The sequence below is a fragment of the Botryllus schlosseri genome, chromosome 2 (assembly GCF_051294905.1).
Source record: "Botryllus schlosseri isolate E-star chromosome 2, Bs_hap1, whole genome shotgun sequence".
NCBI classification, from domain to species: Eukaryota; Metazoa; Chordata; class Ascidiacea; order Stolidobranchia; family Styelidae; genus Botryllus; species Botryllus schlosseri.
In genome coordinates, this window is record NC_137237.1 from 12,343,184 (window position 1) to 12,356,950 (window position 13,767).

The 13,767-nt window shown below is 41.5% G+C and overlaps 1 protein-coding gene across 2 annotated transcripts; it reads right to left on the minus strand.

Annotated features, from left to right (window-relative positions):
* Positions 1–5,733: 5,733 nt before the first annotated feature.
* Positions 5,734–10,547, minus strand: LOC145433594 (uncharacterized). Of its 2 annotated transcripts, none has more exons than XR_013913147.1 (2): positions 5,922–10,547; positions 5,734–5,853 (listed from the first exon to the last, which is right to left on the minus strand). XR_013913147.1 is itself a non-coding variant. In XM_080310731.1 (2 exons), exon 2 carries the CDS (start codon positions 9,985–9,987, stop codon positions 6,499–6,501), a length of 3,489 nt encoding a protein of 1,162 aa, XP_080166857.1. In that variant the 5' UTR covers positions 9,988–10,156; positions 10,225–10,547; the 3' UTR covers positions 5,836–6,498. The 2 variants fall into 2 exon arrangements, 1 of the variants encoding a protein (XP_080166857.1); XM_080310731.1 differs by having other exon boundaries at positions 5,836–10,156; positions 10,225–10,547.
* Positions 10,548–13,767: the final 3,220 nt, after the last annotated feature.

Genomic DNA, 13,767 nt, shown 5'->3' on the forward strand with positions numbered 1-13,767 from the left:
ATTCACGGGCGATAACTCTCAACGCGATGGCAAATTAATTCACAGACAGCACGTCTGTTATTATTTGTTATCTCGTATACGGAGCCGACTTGCCTTTACGCGTTGTAGATATTCTCTCGCCTACAAAGAAGTACTTCGAGGCTAAATCCAGGAGATGAACCTTGAAATCATCCTCTGGATAATTTGACATTCCTACTAATTTTTCTGAACTTGGATTCGCGGGGCATAGTCAGTGACTGTATGGCCCCTGTGCAGAATTCAATCACCGAATTATGATGTCAAATATAAATTTCTAGTAGTGAACGTTAAACATATAAAACCCTACATAGTTACACAAATTTTAATAGCGTTATAGTTGTAGTAGTCAATCGGTTGTTTATGTTTCCAATGAATATTCAGAGTACACAATGGTCGATGCTGGAGCTGCAATCATGTATTTAGGATTTGACAGAATACTTCTCTTGCGGCTATTGCATATTTCGAATAAATATGTCACATGGTGCAAAGCCGTGAATGATGAGATCAATGAATCGCCGGCATAAATAGCTATCACTGAAATCGAATGGCTTTGCCTATTCAGCTAAGAATCTGACAGTCCATTTATCAGCGGCAGTAAGCTGGATTGTGTTTGGTAAAAAATCCATCAATTAACCGCCGCGCTTCGAGTTATCTGCGGCTGAATTGGGATTGGCTTTTCACGATGCGAGAGTCCTCTACTCCACTGTATTTTCTTGTCACGTGACGGAAAACGAAATTCAACCTTTTAGGTATACAGGAAGTAGAAATACGTTTAGAAAATGAAATCCTGTAAACACGAACGAAAATTCTCTTTAATCATATATGCACTGTACATTACACAAGTAAATTCTATAAGGGGACCAATTTCAAATATACGATTTCATCTTTAAGCCTTAGTAAACTCGCGGATTGTGAGATGGAGTTGACAGTTTGGACTAAATATCTAGAACTAGATACTTATATACAATCGCATACAAATTGTATCACACGTTTGGAATTACAGATTATTACGAAAGTAGAATTAGCAATTGGGAATTGAAACCGGGAGTATTAACCGCGATCGGCTTCATAACACTGGTTCTGAACCTGGGGTTTTCACGCACCCCAGAGATTCGCTGGAGGTCAAGACACGAACCCGACTCATACAGCAGAAGTCAAAGTGATTTGCAGTAAATATCCATTATAATCCTTTTGTTTTGTCTGGAAATCGTGTTTTAATGTTTCTGTTCTTTTAACACTATCGTTGATACACAGATAATTTTGCGCACCCGCAGTGTTCTAACGTGATAGATCTCTGTTTTTGTGAATAGGCCAAAATTTGGGGTTCGTCGCCAGCTTGCAGTTTAGCGTTAGGATTCGCCTGATTAGTAAAGGTTAAAAAGCACTTGTATTATCAACGGGGCACGCAACGACAAATGCTTCGTGACTAAGTGCATTGTGCATGGTGTAATTCCGTTATTTTGTGTCCCCATTGGGCAGACCTGGGCAAAGTGCGGCCGCGGAGCTATTCTGAGCGGCCCGCGAAAAGTTACTTAGAATTAAAAATATAAAACCTACTTTTGAATGTTGATGTGTGGACTAAAACCACAGGCTCTATAAACTGAACCGGAGATTCGTTTACTTTGCAGCCTGTTCAATAATATGTCGTATGCGTAATCCAGATTCAAAATAAAGCCAACGTAGCAAAAGGGTGCCGTGACAATTAAAGTCACAAGTCACACTTTCCATTTAGTTTAGTTCAAACCTTCTTTGTTGCCATTGTCACATTACGCATTACACGGTCTTTGACCTTTTTTTATTTTTATTCATAAAGTCAACCGACCACGATGTGGAAAAAATTTACCATTCTTTCAGGATTTTCCTCCGGTTTTGCAAGTCTGAAAATTTTGAAAAAGTGTCCTCTTTTCAGCTTTCCAAAATATGGTAACCCTAGTACAGTTTAATCTTCCATATCAAACGAAGTCACAAAACGTGCAGTAAGCTACCGGTATCCACTTTGTTTTATCAAACAGCGACAGTAAAAACCGAATTGACAACGGTGTGGGAGAGTCAATTCACCAAATACAAAACCGAACGACTCACTCTGCAATATCTAATGCGAAAAGTCGATTCGATATGCGTGCATAATAGCCTACATTCATACACATCACAATACCACTCATGATAACAATTCAAAATCGTTGCTGACACATTTGAATCACAGCCTTTCAATCGCTAACAGATAGTTAGAAATCACAAGTTGCTTCAATATTCATTGTAATATGAAAAAAATATCCAACGGGCAAGCAAAAAAAGACACTAAAGGACTGAATGTCTGCAAGTCTGTGTATGGTAAGCATTGATGGAGGTTACTTCTTGGCGACTGAGACTTTTTTCACTGTATAAGTGAGTATGTTCAATCGTTCATTGATGAAACTATGTCCCTATTGTCCAACGGGACACAGTTCATCAGTCATTGTACCATTTGCTGACATTTTGATTAACAAGTTGAAAGTAAATGGAATTATAGTTACACATTAGCCTAAATGCAGCATGGGTCGCGCGTGTCGCCTACATGAGAACAAAATGCACGGGCGGTGACAACGGGAAAATGCCTAGTCAACGAGCTACATCCCTAATTGCTGGATACCCGGGTTAATCAATCCACAGTATATCGTAAATCCAGATTTCAGCACTCAACTTTTTGGCCTCGACCCTAAGATTTTCATTCGCACAACATAGATCCCTTGGAAAGTAGACCGCGGGCTTCACGTACCTCAATTTAGGGATTTAGCGTTACAGAATTGTTTTGTCGCTTCATGTCGACTCATTTCAATACTTGTTGAGATTTCTATCTAAAACTTTCATAAAAATCTATATTTGCAAAAAGCCTTATTTTTGGCATTTTTATGTTTGACAGTTTTGGCATTTCGTTCCCGAAATGCCAAAAATAACACGGCCTGCCCATAAAGCGGGGGCGGGCAACATACGGCCCGCCAAGGAATTTTGTCCGGCCCGCGGACAGTTTTCCCTCTTACATGATAATGTGGTCCGCGGCCCCAGTTTGCCGAGATTCCCCAATCCCCACTGCTTGCTTACTACGTCAAATTTTAGTGACTGTATGTTATTATACGTGTATGCGCAGCGTGCGAGAGTGGAGCTTACGCGTAAGTTCGTCGAAGCGAGAAGACTTGCATTATCGGCATTTACGATGTACTCAACCCTAATGTCGTTTCTGGTAATCATGGTGTTTGTCGACTACAATGCTCATTTACACCAGGCTGATATTTCTTATTTTTGATTCCGTGGCACGGCACACTTCTAGGCTTTTCTAAGGCACCGCTTATGCCATCCAGGGGTCGCCAACTCAAAACGGGTCGTGGGCAACTTTTTAAATTTCGTAAAGGACGCGGGCCGCATGAATTCAATATCGAGATTAATTAGGCCACACAGTTCAACAACGACGCTATATCGCCACGTACTCAACCATAATGAATTGATATCTTGGTAAATTTCGGGTACCAGGCTTATCGAACGCCATGAAATGTTAACTAAGGATTGCATTGCGTGTGGATTGATCAGAGAGAAGCAGACTTGGCTGCGCCTGTATGACAATGCTATTCTCAATCCACGTTGTCTTCGTCATTATCGGCGAGAAATGGCTTTGAAGTGACATTGCCGTCGTTAAAATACATCCATTAAATACGATTTATTCCTTGTATATGTGGATAAATGGGCGAATAATGTATCGATTCAGCAATCCGGCCCGCCAAGTAGCTACCTAATTTTCCTATATCCGGCCCGCCAACTGGACAAGTTGCCCGCCCCTGCCATAAAGGATGAACGACGAACGTGAACTGGCATGTCAAATAACAAAAGCCGAAAGTTGAAATTCAAAGGTTTGGAGCACTAGATATTTGTTTACTGGAGTCAGGGTTGAGCCCGTCCTTTCAGTTTGCGTCGAGCAGGTCGTCGTGTTTAAGGAGTACAACTTAAGTCGGTCTCATGACAAAAACACAAAGACACTCGGTCAAGAGAGGGCAAATTTCAGAAGAACTGCAAGCTTCGCTCTAGAACAGTGGTTCCCAACGTGGGCGATATCGCCCCCCAGGGGGCGATTTGGCGGTCTAGGGGGGCGAAAATAACGAAAGGGGCGATAGGGGGGCGAAAACGGACGAAGGGGGCGATAGGGGGCGAAAACAACGAAGGGGGCGATAGGGGGGCGATGGCGCGTTAAAACGGCTTTATTGGACTCGGGACCCTAATTACCGCCCCCCAAACCCACCAATTGGGGGTGGGGGGCCCGAAACCGAAGGAAGCCCAAAATTATTTCGTGAATTAACATGAATGATGGAGTAATTTTAGAAATTCATGCGACTTTTTCAAAAAAATTTCGCGCAGGGGGCGATTTTATATTTTGATGTATCTTCATGTTGGGGTCCCCATCACCCAACAAAAATACGCATGATTTATGGAAATGGGAGACTTCGGCGTCGACCATTACTGCGTTACGACGCACCAAGACATATGAAGTTAGAGTCCATGTAAAAGTGTGCCAGAACGATCAGCAGCGAGAAGACCTTGGCCAAAAAGGAATGCCCTTGTGCTGACCGAAAACTTCGATATATATACAAATATGTTTAATTGTTCATAGGCACCTCAATGGCTGGCGTCGAATGTTCCTGTCCTGGTGACCTTAACCCTACAGGACGAATGCCATCCCGCGAGAAAAAAAATATTTGCCAGTAAAGAAATACCAATATGAAATCATGTGCGTCTTTCAGTTTGTTACGGTTTGACGATTTTCATATCTTCTGACATAGCAGATATACGAGGTCACGAAATAGCATCATGTAAAGAAGTCAATATAACAATAATTCCGCCCGAAGATGTTCAATTATTATTTAGAGGTCCTGCCTTTTCCAACATACCACATCGACCATATTGACCGATTCAAACATGAATTCTATAAATTTGTCGCGCTTCGCGCGTTTAGGCGAAATATGGTGACACACCGAACATAGTACAGGAAATAGGGTATAGCTGATATGTAGCGACAAAAAGCCCACTGGCTGATGGGTGTCTAGCGTTTGGTTGTCACCCAATGGGGCCAAAGACCAACGTTTTTTTCGGGGGGGGGGGGCTGGCGAAGTGCTGTTCTTCGGTTCCCAATATTTGGGGGGGCGATGATCGGTGTGGAGCTTCAAAAGGGGGCGATGAGTTGAAAAAGGTTGGGAACCACTGCTCTAGAACAAGGCTATTTCACCAAACTGCGCACTGCTCGGAAGTCAGCGACCAAGACAATAAGCTTGGTAGCATCCCAAACACATATTAATGTCTTAACAGAAAAACGTGGATAGGGGTTGAGTGTTTAAAATGTATCATGCTGTTTAACATTGCTTCGAATTATGACGGCAAATTAATATTACGATTTGTTATTAATTAACCGTCACTTTACTTTTTGATTACTTTATACATCAACATATCCACTGGGCCTCATTTATGAACAATGTAATTCACTGCGTTCAATTTAGAAATAAAATGAATAGATGGGAGAATATAACAAATATTTTTGACTTGGTCCGCCAACGTATTTTCAGATTCTCATTTGGCCCGCGGAAAAAAATAATTACCCACCCCTGCTATTGGAGAACCAATACCTACCAACTCCTTCTCGCTCAGGATCGAATGAAGTCTTTAAATCTAGCATGTCGAGCGATTCTCTCTATCTGACGAGAAATGAAACACAGTGTAGCCGCAACCCGCAGATCGCGCCACAGGGTGGATTGAAATATCTGGCTGCTTATATTCCCTTTCGGCACAGAGAAAAAGACTCGCTTTGTTGGTGCGTGTTTTCTATTAAAAATGAAATACAATAAGCATTGGCAAGTATGTACTAAGCTATCAAATACAAAGCATCTTACTTGACAATGTGTCTTCCGGGTTTTTTAGTTTATTTTATTTATAGATTTACTTTGACTGTAACAAGATATCAAAACAGTGAGACAATGAATCAATTAACCTAACTAGCCCTATTCTAGCAATGCAATAAACCTAACTATTCCTATTCTATTAACTGAACTAATGCCAAAACGATCCTACCACTAACGCACGTGTACTAAACGGTGAATTACACCACGATACGTCAGACCTAGTTACCGCTGTGAGGTAACAATGACACTGAGTCCACTTCCTTGTTCGGCGGGAGTGTGAAGGAGCCACAGCGACACCTTAGGGCCGTACGGCGGCTACATCCTGGCCCCTTGGAAATTCAAAATTTGTTCCGAATTTGGAGATTTCCACACACACACTCTCACGCAGTCAGCAGGTGCTACCAAACGAAATGGTAATTATTTAACGAAATCAAAACTCAAGTTATTCTCTCTTATGTAAGAGGGCAAGCTTAGAAATACAACGGGTGTATTTTGAAAGTTTAGTCCACAGTGGCTGGTCTAGGAGCAACTGTGGATTGTTTGACAAAAAGACAAATTTAGAAGTGTATCAGCAGAAAGGCCTCTCAAGGCGATGTCTGCAGGGATTCAACTTGGACGGTACATTCCACCATCGATACAGGTTGGACCCAGCTTTGATTTGGTTGAAAACGAATGTCTTGAAGGCGTTGCAGAAATTTGCAAGATACCACATTGCAGTTATACACATCCACCAGAGAAAGGAGAGGCTGATTGTAAATATCGGTTCTTTTGGAAAGTATTTGTCATTGTTGACCGTACAGTTTGAGTTCATTTCAGAGTAAGGGAAATCTTTCTTCCGTTGGAGACGAAACAGATCCTTGTCTTCTTCACAAGCCTTCGCTTGGTGAATCACAGCTCGAACATCTCCTTGGATGCCGACGATATGTTTGTGGACACTGGATGAGACTTCAACCAGATCCTTTGTCAAATCTGGCCCCTGTAACAGACCATCATTAAGTGAGATGTCATTATACAGTTCCATTGATTTTTCTGCAGATTCAAGAGACAGTTTATCATTCTGTGACAGTTCTTGTTTCTCGTTCTTCTTCGAGTCGACAAAATCCCGACACAGCTGATATAAGGATTTCGGCAAATTCGTTGCAGGCTTTGAGAAAAATACCTTTTTTGTTCCGACTTCCGCTTTGGCCGGGCAGTTTATCATCCAGCCTGCAAACGTTCTTGTTGCATAATAGTCATTTGGACCATGAATTACCTCCAGGGGCTTGTGAAGCCTTCTGTTTTCTTTTCCAATTAATAGTCCAACTTCGGATGCTAGTTTTGGGATACACAGGTCTTGGAATTCCGGAAATTGGTTGACATCTTCTTGTCTGGGAATGTCGACGTCCTCGACACCAATCCAGTCAGTTGATACTAATGGTGTAAGCGGAGCATATTCTGTGCCATAGAAGTCGGACAACTCAAGATTATCGAATATGTTACCTTTGTAACCGGATAATCCTGCCAGAGTGCGAAGATCAAATTCTGTTTGACCACCTTGGAGGCAAAGTTCCTTTGCAAGATTTTCACTGATGAATGAAAGGTGACTTCCATTGTCGAAGAAAGCGTGTGTAGCAATATAGCAGTTTGTTCCTCGAATTCTGACGCGGACGGGTGCCACGTTAAGTAACACATTTTCTTCAGGTAATTTGGCGAATGCATTGAATTTCACAGGTCCTTGAGCCTTTGGAGCGTTTTCTTGGGCGACAGTTGAAGCCGCAGAATTTTGGACAACGGGTTCGCTCGCATTGTCAGAAGAGACTGGATTCACATGCAGGAGTGTTGTATGTTTTCCATCACAATGTTGATACTTGCATGGCTTTTCTCTAGTACAGTTGTCGGACCAGTGTCCGGGTTGCAAGCACGAGAAGCATAGCTTGTTATTTTTCACAAAATCTCTTCTGCCAGTAACGTCCATATCACGGAACACCTGGCACTGATTGAGGAAGTGTTTTTTCTTACATTTTATGCACGATGACCCACAGTCATCCTTGGTGCCTTTATTACCGGCACAAACAGAAGTTGCAAAGTTTGATTTTGTTTGCCTTACAACAACTGGCTTATTGTTTGTACTTTGTTCACGGGGAGGGACATTTGACGCTTCACGTACCTTTTTACGCACGTAAGCCGACAGGTCACTCATTTTCACTTCGCACTGCAGTTCATGGAGGATATGGTCCATGACGCTAAGCCAGCCTGACCTCCATTGTGAGGGCATTCTGAGTGCGATTTTATCGATCGTCTCCAGCGAGACGGATTGGTAGTTAATACCTTTGAGAGTATTTACACAGGATATAAGATCGGCGGAAAGAATCGCCAAGCCATCTTGATCATGCAACTTTACTTGAGGACCAGAGGATATTAAGTTTAAACAAGAAGGTCCGATTCTGAACTTTTGGCCATACATCTCTTGTAGCAGGTTCAGTGCTTTTCGGTAGCAGTCGTTTGCATCAAGGTGTAAGCAGCTCTTGACGAGAGTATTTGCTGGTCCCTTGGTGTAACGCATCAAGTACACCAGTTTTTGTTTCTGATTTATAATTTTGTTTCCAATTGTTATTTCAAAAATGTCCATGAAACTATTGAAGTCACTTGGATTACCAGAAAAGATTGGGGGTTCTAAGGGTGGCAAAAGGTTTGGTTGAGTTACTGGCGGGGCTATAGAATGCACAACGTTGGCAGACGAACATGAGTCATTGTTTGTGGAAGCCAAAATGGAACTAGGCACTACTTCTGGGCCAGATGGGCTTCTCAAATCTAAAATTGGTTTGTGATTCAAGGTAATGAATGGAGAAGTTGTAGCCACCATATTTGTTAGATTTGACATAATGGGATTATTTGACGAGACCGAATTAGGAGGTTGGCAATAGACGTTGGTGCCAGATAACACAGTATTAGGACTACTTACACTCGTACTGCTGACGTTCCTTGCACTCACACTATTGGCATTCATAGCACCCACACTGCGAATTGGTAAGGAACAATATGAACTTCCAAGGGGTGAGAAAATAGCCGACGTACCTGTTTCTGAGAGATTTGGAGTCATCGAAGGTTCTCGAAGTTGCTGCGGTTCTGGTTTTACCACTGGTGCCAGTGGAACGTTGGCGTTCTCGGATACTGTGACGGAGTTCGAGCTTGATATTGGTTGATGCACAATTTGGGTGCTTTTAGAGCCGTTATATAGTCCCCGTTCAATCATAATTTCCTCGAATTGAGCTTCTGATTGTAGCTTTTCTCGCTCAGTTCTATCGTCAATTTCTTGTAGGTTATTCTTCAGTCTTTGATTCAAAGACCTTCTGCCTTCGAGAGCCTTCAATCTATGCATTTCGAGTTTTCGTCGTAAACCCATTTGACGCTTCCGATCTTCCTCTTCTCTACGTCTTAATTCCAATTGACGACTCTTTTCTTCTTCTTGACGTCTCATTTCTTCTTCTTGACGCCTCTTTTCTTCTTCCTCTTGACGTCTCTTTTCTTCTTCTTCTTGAAGTCGTAATTCCTGGAAAATCTGTTCCTCTTCAGATCTTATCTGATCTTCGAAGGCGTCATTTTCTTGTTGAAAGCGATGCTGGACGTGTTTTTTGTCCATTTCAGCCTTTTTGTCGCGGTGAACATCCCTCGAGTGTTGTAAACTGAGTATTTGAGAGTTACTCATATAGCTTGATCCTGTTGCAGTGCTCGAGACAGACGATCGTGATTTCAGTGATTTGGCAAATACCGGTAGGGTTTTTGGCTTGTTTGAGCAGTGGCTCGATGACAAGGACGGCCTACCTTTGGTCGGCAGGCTCCTTAGAGTCATAGAATGTGACCTCAGTAACTTTGATTTGTGAATAGTCGACACAGCTGACTTTGACTTTTTGTTTTCTCTTTGTTTGTCAGTGTTCGACATTCTTTGGATTTGTTCGAGGCCAAAAGAACCACTGCTTGTGCCGGCCTGGGCATTGTTTGATTTATCATTACGTACCGGTACCGTAGTTTGCTCTTCAGTCTCCACTAGCAGCAAGTTTGAATTAGCTTCTTCAGCCATTTTGGTTTTCTTTGTTGATGAAGGTGTTCCAACGAACAGATTTGAATATTGTCAAAAAACTAATGTAGCCGCAACCCGCAGATCGCGCCACAGGGTGGATTGAAATATCTGGCTGCTTATATTCCCTTTCGGCACAGAGAAAAAGACTCGCTTTGTTGGTGCGTGTTTTCTATTAAAAATGAAATACAATAAGCATTGGCAAGTATGTACTAAGCTATCAAATACAAAGCATCTTACTTGACAATGTGTCTTCCGGGTTTTTTAGTTTATTTTATTTATAGATTTACTTTGACTGTAACAAGATATCAAAACAGTGAGACAATGAATCAATTAACCTAACTAGCCCTATTCTAGCAATGCAATAAACCTAACTATTCCTATTCTATTAACTGAACTAATGCCAAAACGATCCTACCACTAACGCACGTGTACTAAACGGTGAATTACACCACGATACGTCAGACCTAGTTACCGCTGTGAGGTAACAATGACACTGAGTCCACTTCCTTGTTCGGCGGGAGTGTGAAGGAGCCACAGCGACACCTTAGGGCCGTACGGCGGCTACACACAGTATGAAACGTCATTACGGCCACGAACAAACACTTAAGCAAGACTATATGCTGCAATATGTTTCGTTACAGTTTTGGTAGGCTACATTTCCCCATGCTATTTATTGTGGAGCAATGAATACCAATTTGACCCTCCAAACAAGCTTGTTCTTCTAGTTAAATTTAAATCCACCAAATGGTAATATAATTGTATCAATGTATCAAGCAATTTCCTTTTTGTTACTCAATCAACCGATAGCTCTATATACGTAGACCATGGATACGGATACTAACTCGTGACTATTTTTTTAATTAACGAAATGTAGCGATATCATTTTCGCGTTGATTTCCCTGAATGATCGACTTGGTAGAAATCTGAGTTGTGTGCATAGTATACCAGACCCGCCACATACCGACTGCCACATTTACAGAAATATAAATTTAGACGTCCCTCAGCATTCGATAACACACTTCGGATCTTGTGGAAAAACGTAACTCATTGAAACGGAGAATATTTGGATATTGTATGGGTAGTATCATTTCGACTTTCCAATTTCGATAGCGAAGTGATACGTTCCACCGTTGCAACACCAATGGTTTATAAGTTTGAGTCTGACGCAGATCGACTCCTGATTCCCTAAGTATTGGAAGTTTATGTAGGCTAAGGCTCCTACTCACCATCCGATACGCGTTAGCGGTTTCTTACGAAAGCCTAGAACGAAAGTTGGTCTTGCTATGACTCAACTGCTCGGAATTCATACATAAAATTAATTTTATCCGCATGGTGTAAAACGACCAAGTTGTCGGCACCATGAATATTGAACAACAAAAATACCACGAATATACTTCTAAACATTAAATAATATTTTTTCGACCATCCTCGGGTTACCATTACATAGCAAAGTTAATTAATCGATTTATTGTAATAATTATGTAAAATATCTGCGTAGTATATGTACTTTACTACATATAGCGTGCAGTATGAATTATCGCTTATGCTGTTCCCGCTGGCGTGACCCGAGTCAATAATAAGACAGTGATTAGGTCAAGACAACGACATTTCGCATTCCTGGATACAGTCCAACTCCCAATTCTTAAATCCTAATTAGCATGTCTGATTAGGTGCTGTGAACATAAATAGATTCGTTCCATACAAGGAGCGAGAAAGTTGACAGCAGCAAATTAATGACCGGCGACAACTCAATGTGACGTAGCCTAGTGACGGATGGTTTACTATACCTTATGAATGTAGTCGTCATGATATTCGGCGTAATGCAGTAACGAACTGCGCTGTCGTCCAAAAGCATGTATATGTAGCAGAATCGTGCCGTATTTACAAAGCCTTGCCGGTCTTGCGAATGCTGGGGGCTAGATTCGCCACGTAGTCGTCAACAGCTCAACATCGCCTCATGCGACTACCTAAATTAGCATAGCAACTGTAAGTGGCAGGTCACAGAGCTCGACTCAGCAGTATGAAGCCTTGCGTGATACTACGACTAGTCAAGTTTATAGTAATATGGGGGCATTCGAATAAATATATATATGAGAGAAATGGAGATCCTCTCACTAAAAACGTTTTATAGGCTTGCTGTTTTAGACTACATTGTCAGCGACTCCCCGTGTCTTTTTGGAGGAAACAAATTTCATATTAACTTTTCAAATAACAGTTATAATGACCATGACAGAATTTGCCACGCCCGTGTATTGGTAGGCGGTAACGGGTCACCGACCTTAAAATGTTCAAATATGGAAATCTGTTAATTAATGCATATCTATTCCGTATAAGATTACTAACAAATTAATTGTACCGAGGTAAATGACAGCTCGCCATATCGCTGTCACGGAAGCCGCAATGAACTGCGGCAGGTCATGCGAACAAGCAATCATGAGACTTATTATATTTGTAAATATCGAGCAACCGGCGCATTTGCCCATCATTGTTATTATTACTCGATTCTTCAGGCCGATTTTTAAGCCTAATAAATGTCAATTTAGTGTTAACTTAATGAGGCTACATTAACGTAAGATTATGCGAGCATACAATACACTTGCTTGCATGGTCATTGGTCACTATAAATCGATTGAGTTTCGTGTCGATGAACGTTACCATTGCATCATCGAAAGTAGGATTGAAATGATTTCAAACGTCAAAATATTCGTGCCGTTTGCACGATTAATGATAAATCATTTTTAGTGAATTAGGACCAGAATCTATCAGGTATCAACTGTATATCCTAGTTGACTGAAACATTCTCTACCATAGTGCCGATTTCGGGCAACGGGCGTAAATGTGTTTATCTATCGACTGACAAAAGGCATTCAAATCTGCTGTGATATATGATACAACATTTGCGGTTTCACAAATTAACAATCAATCAAATATGAAGGACAAATCGGAAACAAGCGATCGGGAATTCTTCTTTGAATTCATCAAACCAATTTATGTGGATTGTTTATAAGCGCTGTTCCACGTGATAATTATTTGTAGTCTCCTGAGCATTTCCAGTTGTTTAAGAAGTTTCAGGAGGCGAGGGGCGCTCCTAGAAAATAGGTACCATGTCCATCAAATCGCTGATAAATGTAATTCCCATGATATCTGATTTAATTGGTCATGCAGGTCGAAAAGCATTGACATTCAGAATTCTTGATGAAGATGTTCATTTAGATATCAGAAATTGTAGAAATATTGCATGCATAGTTTCTCACTGGTAACACTCTTTAAAATAGCATATAGCAATAGACCCGTACGGGTGCTATATTTTTCAGTCCTTGCCATTCCTTGATAAACACTGAAGGACTATTTCAAAGTTACATCATGTTATCATCACCCACGCCTATATGAGTGAGATGCATGTGACACCCGGAACGGGTGACTGGCATGAAAATTCGGTGTTCTGTCAAGTACAACCCCGGCGATGTCAATATACTGGATGACTCATATGTGTAGCAAATGTGTTGTGAATTCCGCAAAGAGCACTGGGCCAACGCTTATTCGAGCTCTCCCTGCGTTGATATCGGTCCGATTTGCGCATCGGTAGCCTACGTGTAAAACAAGTTGGCTTATCGAATATAGAGTGTAGTATCAGAGGAAACGCATCATATCTATCCATAATCATTCGACGGAAGAGACGGACATCTCTGGGGCAACGCTAAATTATGTCATCTAATCAACGGACATGCGCGTCACTGTGGATTCCGTTGTCGCAGAAAGGAATTTCTCATGTTTTCAGGC

What these genes read in the sequence shown, in the direction of transcription:
- LOC145433594 (XM_080310731.1), bottom strand. Translation starts at nt 9,987, where the DNA reads ATGGCTGAAGAAGCTAATTCAAACTTGCTGCTAGTGGAGACTGAAGAG.